General features: G+C 50.0%; 1 protein-coding gene across 1 annotated transcript in view; it reads left to right on the top strand.

The window, feature by feature from the left end:
• Window positions 1-965: 965 nt before the first annotated feature.
• The window catches only part of LOC134042033 (serine/threonine-protein kinase pim-1-like), a 73,121-nt gene continuing 62,085 nt past the window's right edge, over window positions 966-12,001 (top strand). The window contains exons 1-2 of the mRNA XM_062489107.1: window positions 966-1,070; window positions 1,129-1,179. Coding sequence (XP_062345091.1) covers window positions 966-1,070; window positions 1,129-1,179 — 156 coding nt within the window. The remainder of the gene's footprint in view (window positions 1,071-1,128; window positions 1,180-12,001) is intronic.

The following is a 12,001-nucleotide window of genomic DNA, read 5'->3' on the forward strand; positions in this document are numbered from 1 at the left end:
TTGGGTCCAACACTGAGGATGACAGGATAATATAAAAACCCCAGCAAGGCCTGCCTGCATGCTGAGAGGTCTCTGTAGCTTGCAGAAATAGCATTCGTCGCTGTGTGGGTCTTTCCTTGGTTTTGACAAAGCCAATCTCTAGAAGGGATCCTTATTCCCCTGTTATTATTGGATCCTTGCACCTTTCACTTCAGACTTGCTAACTCAATAGTGTTTGGAGGAATTAAACACAGGCTAGTCTAAGGAAAACTAAAACCAAACAATTGTTTTTAAAAATATCAAATATCCCTTAAGTGCCACACCCATTAGACATGTTGATGCTGGGATAGAGGTGGGCATTGACCAACGTCACTTCTTCCCTTGTGAGAGTGTCTCAGCCTCCCACAGAGGTAAGGTGGGAGCTGGGCCACTCTCTGGTGGGAGGAAGGGTCTTGTGCCAGCCTGGAGAGCCTGTGCACATTGCCAGGGAGCAGTTGTGCCCTGCAGGTGCCCCCTGCCATGAGCTGTGCTGCTGCCAGTGCCCCGTGGAGCTGTAGGGCTGCTGAGCTGTGGGGCAGGGAGAGGAGCAGGAGGCTGCATGTGCAGCTGAGCCATTGCTGGGAAGCTCAGGGCTCTGGGCTCCCTGCTGTCCCAGAGCAGCCCAGAGGCCAGGGAGTTCCCCTGGGAGCTCTGTGGAAGTGGCTCAGGGTGTGCCCCTGGCCTGCCTCAAGGGGCTGATGGCAGGAGCAGGTTTCCTTTTGAAGCTATTTTCCAGGAAAGTTTCCAGGAAATGTGTCCCATGAAACATGGAGCTTCAGATGCTTTTGTTTTGCTTTGCAGCCTCTTGTTACATTTTGTGTCTCCACTTTGCAGGCCTGACTGGCTACCCTCTTGCCAAGAGGTTTTCCCTGGCAAATCCTTCTATGCTCCTTCCCTCCAAGCCATTGCCTCCCATCCAGAAGGGCTCTCCTTCAACCAAGTCAAATATGATGTCCAGAGGAGAGCGGGACAATGGGAAAAATGGCACTGGCTACAAGGATGACAATATTAGAAACAACCGGGACCAGGATTCAGAGGGAAAAGCACATAAGGTAAGGCAAGCAAGATAAGTCCTGTGTGGCAGATTTTCAGTTTATGTCCTGTAAGCAGAGATCGGAGACCATTAACTGTGGTGTGAGCCTAAGGAAGAAGGTGAGCAAAGTAGGATCTCAGCTGGACTCTGCACTTCAGGCTGTCTTTGCAATGGGTGTGTAGTGCAGATTTCAAGTCCTCACTGTGTATCTATAGCAGGAGAGGGCTTTGAAAGGTTTCTGGGCTCTGTCATGGTTGCTCCTCTGTCTTGTAGCTGAGAAAACACCAACAAGAAGGCAGCGCTGCTAAAGTTGTCTGCTCCAGCTAAGCAATCCTCCTGCATTCAGTAACCCACGGGTATCTGTGAACCATATCTATGTCTTGGTGGTGGTTTCCATCAGCTCTGTCTGGTGGGGATGGAAAAAGGAGTTTGCTGGAACAGGCAGTCCTGCAAAGTCAGTTCCAGGTTGACACAGCATTTGAGCTGTACAGCCATGGCCTCCTACACAGTTGTCTCTGATGCTATTTCTAGATTTCTTCAGCTTCTGGGCAGCTGTGTGCTGTGGCATGGCTTTGTCCAGAGAGAAGGGATGGGAGGTGGCCATGGGGAGAGCAGCCCCAAGCCCAGGCACACGATTGCCTTTGCAGCAGGGCCAGCACCTGCAGTTGTTCTGGGTTTGCCATGGGGTGCAGGAGGAGGCAAATGAGCAACAGCTCTGGCAAACAGAATGTCCAATCAAAGGCTGATGTACTTGATTCCAGCCTTGCTGAGGAAGGGCCCAGTGTATCCCTGACAGGATGTGGTCCTTTAACTGTAGTTTGAAGAGGATTTGATTTGGGGCTTTAGTTGTGCCAGAAAGGAAGGGACACTTAAAGAATGGTGTGCACCTGCCCCTCCTACCTCCACCCTCCTTCCTGGTCATGGCATGGGGGCCCTGGAGCAACTTGGGCAAGCAGAGACCTTGCAGAGAGCAGCAGGGCAGGGAGCTCTGCTGAACTTCCTAAATGCCAGTGAGCCTGAGATGATGGAGGTGTGGGAGCTGGAGAGCACGGAGCATCGCGAGAGCTCAGCAGCTTCTGGGCTGAAAGGCTGCTGGGCAACTGTAAGAGGGAAGGGCAGCAGCAGAAGAAATGAGGGGCTTGAGAAAAGCAGGTTCTGACATCCTGCAGAATGGCTTTGTGGGGACTTGGTTGGTGATCAGCACTGGCTGTGAGGTGCCTAAGAGACAGGGAGAGAACAGTGATCTGAACCCGTTCCCATACCATCCAAAAGGCCAGTGGAGGCAGTGGCACTGCAGAACATGCTGATGCCAACCATGTGGATTCCTGCTGGGAGTGTAGCTGCAATTGCAGACAAATGAGCAGGAAGAGAGAGGTGGGAAATTTGGGAGATGGTCTCTCCCTCACCAATTCCCTTTCCTATGCCACCCTTCCCCTTCCTAGGACAATCTGCTATATATGATATTGACTTTTCCTGTCAGGGCATGTGTAACTGTCTTGAGTCATGAATGAGGGCAAGGCCGGATGTTATATTTGAGCACTGTGTACCACTCTTTCCAGGCATCCTTGCTGTATCCCAGAGGTGGGGATATGAAGAAGGGGTCATTGGGACTGCCTTTGATCCCCCCTATACCCAAGGCAGTCAGTCCCCGTGTTGGCAGTGCTGCAGGGTCTCTGCTCAGCTCTGTGCAGCTGGATGTCCAAGGGTCCCAGGAGATGAGGTAAGCCAAGGTGTCTGCTGCTCCACTCTGCTGTTCAGCTCCCTCTTGCCATCTTGTGAGGTTCCTTTGCACAGTCAGCTCTCTCCCATGTACTTAGGGAAACCTCTGTGTATTCACCATTTGGCCCATCCGTGATTATCCAGCTCCATGTCAAACCCCACACCTCATGTCACAAGGGCAGAGGTGGTGGTGGTGGTGGGGAAGAGGAGGCAGGGCTTAAAAGCATCTGAAGATGGGTCCTCTGCTGGGCTTGGTACTGATTCCCTCTGTAATGTTTGTGGTGTCATTTGGGAACTGTATTGCATGGGTCTGTCTCCTGAAGATGATAGAATACTGTGATCCTTGAGTCTCAAGTTCAGCACGCAAAAATTACGTTTTGCCAAATATTAGCTGCTGGAGAGGCGTCTGGACAGTCAGGTGCTGCCTCTGTAAACATGCTGTGGAACTTGTCTGTTTCTTGGCCTCCGGTCTGAAATGAGCTCCCAGAGAAGTTTGGGTTATAGATGTGTAAGCCAATCAATGTTTAATGCTTAGATCTTGCCTTAAAATCAAAGAGGGAAAGGTTCTAAAGAAGTTTTATAGGATGGTACCTGATGGAAAGATATTGGCTTGGATATGTTTGAGGAAATGTAGCTGTCAAGCTTATCCGAGTGATTACAATAATGAATGAGTCACAGAAATATCATTCCTATTGAAAAGCTTAGGTAGGGCTTTAAAAGTGCAATCTGAATATCCTTGGCTATCAGCTGAGTTGGAAAAGGCCTTTTCCTTCTTGGAAGATCAAGGAGGTGGAATATCCTTCTCAGAACACTCCAGTGCTCTGACCACATGTAGCACGAGACTGGCACCAGCGCAAGGCATGAGCAGGCAAAGCCAAGCTTTGTCAGCAGAAGCAAAGTAGCTGCCCTCCATACAGACTCGTGTCTCAGCTTAGCAACCTTTGCTGCTTCAGAGAGGCTGTAGGAGCCCCCCAGGTTTCAAAAGGAGAGACACCACAATTGGGGAGTTATGATGCAAGTTGGAGAATGACTGCTGTGTTTCAGCTGGAGCTTGGCCAGCTCTGTCTGACTGCAGCAACTGAAAGCTTAAGGACAATTAATCAGCTTTGCATCTTGTTGGCTTGATGTCTCTTGCATTTCCTCCTTCATCAGAGTGAACAAGCTAGGAAAGATTGCCTCCTCTCATGCTACACCTCTTCCCTCCCTTCTCTTTCTCCCTCCTCATATGTGCTTTTGTTCTCCCTTTCTCAAGGCCAAGACCGAGCGGCAGCATCAAAGAGAAGTCTGAACATGCAGGTAGGTACAGGGCATGTCGGTCCTAAAATGACCATTGGCATATTGAATCAGAGGTGACATCTTGAAAACTTGGTTATAAACCATGGTTTTAAGAATTTCTTTAAATTTGTTTCAATTCCTTGATGGCCTCAGTGGACTGTCCCAGAGCCCAGTCACTGGGATTATGCTCCGGGGATGCTCTGAAAACTCCTCTAATGTGAAGTCTTAGGTGGCATAAGCTGGAGTGGTATCTTGAGGCCCTGGAAATGCATTGCAGGAAACAAAACATTCCTCTCCATTCTTTGCCTGCCTTTTATCTCCCTGAAGCCTTTCTAGTGTTGCAATTAGAACCAAAAAAAGAAAGCATTTAGCAGGAAATGAGAAATATTCCCACTCCTTCCTCCTGCCCTTGAAGGAGAAGACTTTAACTTGGGGTATATTCTGAGCTGAACCCTTTGAGATCGGAAGGAAAGTCATGGAAATTGCCTGGTTTTTCACTGGGAGAAATAGGGAAACCTCCTGTGAGAGAAAGTCCTTTTGAATTTTCCAGTTTTGGAGAAGGACAATTCCAAATGGATGCAGCCTATGCAGGGTCTGAGTTTGTCATCCTCTGACAGCACAAGCCCAAAGCCACCTATGGCAGGTTCACCATGGCAAATCTCTTGCCCCACTGCCTCTGCCTGTGTCAGTGTTGCAGGCTGAGGCTGGGGGAGGAGATGCCTTCTGCCTTGTCCCCCTGTCCCTGCCTTGCCTGATCCCTGACAAGTAGAATTGTGCCAGACAAACTGCGGTCTCTGGTGCATCTGTGCCAGCCAATGCCTTTGAGTTGAAAGCCTCCATCAAAGTTTGTTGTTATTCTTTTGCCATTTTGGGGCATGTCATGATAGGAGAGTTGAGATTTGAAGAAATAGTTGTGCTGATGCAGAAAAAGGGATCAGATGCCCAGGCCCCTTTGCTCAGGATTAGTTCTGCCAAATCCTGGGCAGAGGCCCTTTGGAATGACTCCTTAATTGGTGATATGCAGCTGGAATGCTTAATGCAGCTAGGGAGAAGTATTGCTCAATAAGTAAGGTGGCATTTTTGCTGGATTTATTCTGGAGTAGAAATTAGCTATAGCATTAACCCTTACCGGTTGTAGTTTTGTAATTGTCCTGACATCCTACAAGGGAAATAAAATCTTGGTATGAGGCACTTATTCTTCCCCTACTGCTTGGCTGCTACATGATTTTATCCCCTGTGAAGCCATGTAAAGAAATAGTTCTAAGAGCTGTGTTGGAGAGTATTTGAGAATGACCCGCCATTAGACAAAATCTAATTTGTCAGTATCTGCCGTGATCAGAAATTTTTTGAGACAGGTCATATCTATGTTGGGCTTGGGTGTTTCTGCAGGAAAGAAGGTAGGGAATAAAGTCCTCCAAGAGTGAAGTAGAACAAAAGTGAAACTTCTGGATGATCTCTTTATTCCCTTCAGTGAGGGGCTTGCATATTCCTGAGGACATCTAATTGGGAAAGCAAAGCTTCTTATGCATCTAACATGTGGTGCCAAAGTTTGTGTACCAGCAATTCCTTTGTTTTAAAGAGAAATAAAGAAAGCACAGAAGTGTAAAACCTAAAATAGAATTGAGTGGTAGTTACAGAAACAATGGCCCTGATAACAGGATTGGAAAACAATCACTTCCTAGACAGTGTCAAATTCCAGAGACCAGTGTGAGTTTCCAACTCTTTGGAAGGAAATGATTCCTGGAGTAGTGGGGAGGCAACAGGCATAGAACCCATCTCTCCTGGCTTGCCAGCTCCACATTGTTCAGAGAAATTCAAATTATGCTAGATTCATGAAAAATAAAGAAACAACAAATGTTTGCAGTCAAAAAAATAAAGTTTGAATTCGCTACCCATTAGATGAGTTGATTGTAAAGGAGTGAGTTCAATTAACTCACTTCTTTTCCTGTACTTGATCTACAGATCCTTCTGAGTCTACGACACAAAACCAGAGGATGAAGGGAAAGAGCTCTTGGTGTGTGACAGGAGCTGGGATGCCTCTGCTCCCAAGGAAAAACGATGAATTGCTCAGATTGGAGACCTGCATGCGGAAGCCCAGCGTTGGGAATGGAGGTGTGGGCTCCCGGCCGGCTCAGGGGGCCTTGGCCCAGGAGCCCCGGCAGAGGCAGCTGAGCAGCGCTGTCCCCAGGGTCACTGCCAGGGAGGAGGACAAGGGGAAGGACCAGCATGGCTCAGCCTCCCACAGAGGTAAGGTGGGAGCTGGGCCGCTCTCTGGTGGGAGGAAGGGTCTTGTGCCAGCCTGGAGAGCCTGTGCACATTGCCAGGGAGCAGTTGTGCCCTGCAGGTGCCCCCTGCCATTACTGTGCTGCTGCCAGTGCCCCGTGGAGCTGTAGGGCTGCTGAGCTGTGGGGCAGGGAGAGGAGCAGGAGGCTGCATGTGCAGCTGAGCCATTGCTGGGAAGCTCAGGGCTCTGGGCTCCCTGCTGTCCCAAAATGTTGATCTAAAAGCATACAGGTTTAGAACCTGGGACTACTTTTAGGAACCAGAAAGAAGATGCTGACTAAAATCAGCATAAGGGCAGATAAGAATCTCTGTCAAGAGCAATCTCCATCTCTGCCCTTCTCTATCAAACACAGAGGCTCTCCAGCAACTAGGGGCTGAGGCAGCAGGTTTCAGTCTGCTGGCCCACAGAGTAATGTCATGTCTCCTTCCAGGAGCCCATCCACTGGGAGAGGGTCTAGGCATATGTAGCTTGCTGCTCTCATGCACCATCTCTGTGCCCTGTTAGAGCTCTGTAATCTGGAACCTGTCTTGCCTGTTGCCAAGCATGACATTTTTGGGCAATTGAAGTGTGCCAGAGATTTACAGGAACCTTTGCTTCCAGTACCAGGCCTCCCACTGAGCCAGCTCAAGGAGATGGATCATCCCAGCAGTCCTGGTCTAACAAGTGACAGAGACCTGAGAGAGGGCTTTGGAAAGGTAAGGGATAAGAACAGGGATGAGCAGACTTCCATTCCAGTGGCTGTTTAGTGCTTGGCCCAAAATGCCTCTGAAAACCATGATCCTCCACTCTTGGGGGTTGGGGATTGTCTTGGGAATATATTTGACGGCTACTGAGCAATTGCTTGGCTACTTCCAGTGGTGCCAAAGTCACTGCATGGAGATGGTGCCAAGGACATGCCCGAAGCATTCTTTATATGCAAAGGCCATTTTAGAGAAGTTCTGATTGGCAGAGCAAACTGTAAACCAGTGAATGTGGGCAAAGGGCACCCTCAGAAGCAGATAAGCAAAGATGCTAACGTTGAGTATAAGCAAGGCTTCAAAATAAAAACGGGACAGATTGATGTCTCCTGGTTACCTTTCTGGCTGTATCTCACAGCCCTCTCATTCTCACATTTTCTGCTCCTTAATATCCATGTTCCTCCAAATTGTTTTCACATGACTCCCTCCTCCTTTTGGTCTCCTGGTCTCAGAGACCAAGTCGTTGAGAGTCCTTCAGAGCTGAGTCCTTCAGAAGCCAGGAAGTGACAAACAGCTGCACTTCCTGGCCATGAGTGTTAAGCATCAGCTAATTACACCTCCTTGCTGCATATTGCACATGGCTTTTATTCTCCTGCCCTGGCCTGTAGGAGCTGAACTGCAGCTCTTCCTTTGTCTTGGAGCATTCCTATGACTTCCATGTTTCAAGTAGGGTTTCCTGTCACAGTTGGAGCAGAGTAAGGCTGTGGCACTAAAGTGTTCCACCTCACTGTGTATAATTACCAAGGTGAGGATGGGAGACATTCTCCTGAAACTATTGGAATGCATATGGAGCTGGATTAATGTCTGTGGCACTCTGTGGACTCTATGCTCCCGATGAGATGATGTGCCTGGTTTGTGTGTCTCTGCTTACAGTCTGTGATGTATTTCCATTGCAACTAGGTTCGTTCTTCATTGTGCAAGTTGGCTGAAAAGAAGTTAGAGCAGAAGAAAACTGAGATTTTTGAGAATGAGATGAAGAAGAGGAATGAAATTTTATCATCCTTAAAGCTGCCTCCACTGAGAGTTGAGCCCAGGGATGCAGCTGAAGCAAGTAAGCGGTGTCTACACTGCTGGTCCTTTTTGAGCTCTTCCTTACCCTCTGCACAGTGTTGCAATCAGACTGGGGGGCTGTTGCACTTGCATCTGAGTGGAAGCTTGCATAGGAATGATTTCCATTTTGCAGAGAAAAACACAGAGGCATTAATTGTCTTGCCCATGGCCTCACTTAGTAACAGAGTATCAGCTTCCCACCTTCACCTCTAAAATCTTTCAGAGTAGAAAATTCAGTCTTGGAAAGTCGCCTGCCCTTCAGACTCTGTTCTGAAGAGCAGCTTCCAGGCAATGTGAATGCAGAAGAATGCTTTTCCACCAAGGTGCAACCTGGAAGAAACCAAATTCAGCACCTTCTGATGAAAAGACCAGAGATCCTTCTCGAGCCACTCCCCTCCAAGGAGCTGGCACTGTAGAGCTGTGCTGAAGCCCTGAGGCAGTGCTTCTGTTGTAGCCCCAGGAGCAAGCAGCATTCCCCAGTGAATCCCGGCTGAGGGGCTCTGGCTGCAGCGCTGTGTGCGCTGCCCCGAGGGCGGCAGCAGGGACCTTCGGGGGCAGCACTCAGCCCCAGGGCACCACCCAAGCTTATCTGCACTTTCTTTTGGGAACTTGCCCAGCCTGCCTCTGAAACAGGAAAACGAAAGCATAGCAACACTGGCTTCTCCTTGTTTCTTAGGGGAAGCATCACTGCAGTTTGATTTTTAAACTGGAAGAAGGTAGATTTAGATTAGATATTAGGTAGAATTTATTTTATAATGAAGGCAATGAAATGCTGCAAGGGTTTTTCCAGAGAAGCTGTTGTTGATTTATCTATGAAGGTGTTCAAGGCCAGTTTACATGGGGCTCTGAGGAACCTGATCCAGATGAAGATGTTCCGTTTCCCAGGGGTTGGACTAGATGGTGGTTAAAGGGGCCTTCCCACCAAAATTGTTGTAGGTTTTCCTGGGTGATTGTATGATCCTTGTCCCATACTAGCGTGCCAGTGTTCTACTTGAAGTTCTTTGGGATAACACAGAGATGTTACCCAGCTCCAGCAAATTTTCTGGCCCTTTCCATAGTGACCCTGTCCAGCACCCTCCACTTACAAGCTCCTCTTTGGTCCCTGCAGGCCTCAGCCAAGCAGCTGTCAATGGCACAGCTTCCAGTGTGCAGAGAAAACACCCTGGTAATGCCTTGAAGAAGAAGGTCTTGAGGAAGCAGGACAAGATGCCCTTACTGCTCACTATGCCCATCATCCAAGAGGAAGGCAGTGTCCCATGCAACTCCTCAGGTAAGTCTGCTCTGTGGCAGCTTTTTCCCATATAGTTATTTCCTTGCAAAAGGAGCACAAAGTGCCTCCTGCCTCAGCCAGCACAACTGGGCTCTTTGGTCAATAGCCTGTCCGGGAATGAGCACCAAATCCACTTTTGAGTTCCTCCAGCTTGGTTGTCTTGCCGTAGTCGGTTCTTAGAGATGCATTGGAAAGTTGAGCTGAATAAAGTAGAGGTAAAGGCCTAAGCTCGGGCTTTTGTCCATCCTGATAATCCAAACTACAGCGCTGGTGCCAGGAGACAGCTGTAAGTGCAGAGAGGAGCTGGGGGCAGTGTGCCAGGGTGTGCTCACTGTGCACCTACGAGTACCACTACCATCAGTTGACCACTCCCCATCGGGGCCCTCTGCCTGTGCTGTTGTTCGGCTCTGCAGCCAGCTTTTCTGCTATCCCAGTAAGGGTTGTCTCTGCATGGCAGTCAGTGCCTTGGTGCAGTCGTGCTGCTGCTCCCTGAAGCGATCAATGGCTCCTGGCTGCCACCATCCCATGGCCTGCAATTCCAAGAGGGAACAAGCAGTGCCTCCTGTGTCACTGCAGCCAAACACAGTGGCTGCTGGTAGGAGGTGACAGTCAGGAGGGGCTGCCTGGTGCTCCAAGGTTGCCTGTGCTATCATCCCAACTAGGGTGAGATAAAAAGAAGGGAGCAAGGAATAATAATTGGAATGCTCTTTTCTACTGATGCTACTTCCACGTTGAGAACTGACCAGAATTGAGCCTGGGTTGTTCCGGCTTGGCTTGGTGCTGTGGCAGGGCAGCTGCAGGAGTTTCCTCAGGGAGTTGCAGAGTGCCTCAGTCCTCAGGGCTGGGGGAAATGAGGGCGCTGGGACAAGAGAGGCCCCTGGGGGGTTCCCTCTAGGTGTAGCCATTCCCACTGGTCGTCCCTGTCTGGCAGGGAGTGGGAGCTCTGCGGCCTCAGGAACCTGCCGCTGGCTGTGCTACCTGTGGCACTTGGGAGCTGGCACTGTGTGGGCAATGGTCAGGTTTAGCCTGGAGCTGTGCCCAGCTGGGGGGGCTGGGAGAAAGCAAGGAGCCCAAGGAGGCAGACAGCAGGGAGGTGTGTGAGGCAGTGCCAGTTTGCAGCACATGGAAGCCTGGCTGGGAGCTGGGGCTGCAGGCCGCTCCATGGCGGGGTGCCTTGCCCGGGGCTGCAGCGCTCAGGGCTGACCCTCTCCTCACAGTGACCTCGCAGACGGCCACTGGTGCCGAGCGCCGACAGGAGCTGCTCCGTGAGCGTGGGCACAAGGACACAGCCTCTGCTGACCCACAGCAGTCCTTGCTCCAGGCACTCTCCTGGCTGGGCAGCGATGACTGGTAAGAAAGGCCCCGGTCACTCTGTCTCCCTCTTAGCGTTAAGGAAGCTTACAAGTGGATCTTGCCAGTGCCTCTGAGCCCCGACAGCCCAGAGGGCAAAGGACTCTGCTGAAACCACTCCAGAGCAGTGAGAGGATCAAGATTTGAGAGCAGCCTTTGCTTGGCCTCGGTCTGCAGCTGTGCTCCAGCTGCTGCCGCTCTGTGCTGCTCCCTCGCTTTGCCTGCTGCTCCATGGAGCTGCAAAGGAAGTCTTGAGGGAAGAGAGGAAGCTGTGGGATGAGATGATTTGCTGGCTGAAGGCAGCAGCAGGATGGCAGCAGTTTTGAGTGTAGAGATTTGGGTGCCTTGGGGCACTGGCCCAGTGGGACTGAGTAAGATTTCTCTCTGCTCCCAGTGCTGACAGCAATGGCAGGTGACAGGGTCTCCCTGTGACCTCCTGCATGTGAGTCCCAGAAGCAGCTCCAGGGAGTCACTCTTTCTGAGAAATGGACTGATTTGTGCTTTCAAATCCCCAGCCTGTCTTTACTCCTGAAAGGCTCATGGCAGAAGGGAAGGAGAAAGCAATGAAACCCTCTAGGAATCTTGGACTTTTTGAATTCAACTTTTTTCTTCTCACTGCTTCATATGGGATGGAGGTGTTTTGCCAATACTCAACATGTGTCCCTCAATTAGACAAAGAGATAAGGAGGCCCAGAGGTGATAACCCTACGAATGTTAGGTGATGCTGGTTAAATTTTTGGTGATATTGGTTGTGATGTTGGGGTTAGCATAAACTCACTGTTGGATGCTTCATTCACACAGGGGTACAGACTCCATTCACACTGGGATAAGCATGAAAAATCTGCCACATGCATCTCTTTGTGCAGTCATATTTGCTTTGCAATTCTCTTCTGCTTCCTCTTCCCCCTTTTTGTTTAGTGCCCTTTGAGGTACAAGAGAGCTTCTGCAGGTGTGGGGAGTCCTGGTGACTCTCAGGGGTGCCCGTGGGATTGGTCACCAGCCCTGTGCTGCAGCCCTGATGCCTCACACACCTTCCTGTAGCTCAGGGCTGCCTAGAGTAAGTGCTGAGAGACAGAGTTGTTTACACCTTTTAAATAACATGTTGCTGTAGTGGGCATTGTTTTTGGTAGGGGATTCTGGGAAAAGGCAGAGTTTCAACTGATCTTTCCCAGGCGTGGAATCTTATGGGACACCCTGCTGCTCCTTTTCTGGGGAATGTGGAGGTGGAGTGGAGTGAGTGAGAAACAAGCCTGGATTGTAGCATG

This window comes from Cinclus cinclus, chromosome 3 (genome assembly GCF_963662255.1).
Source record: "Cinclus cinclus chromosome 3, bCinCin1.1, whole genome shotgun sequence".
Classification (NCBI taxonomy): Eukaryota; Metazoa; Chordata; class Aves; order Passeriformes; family Cinclidae; genus Cinclus; species Cinclus cinclus.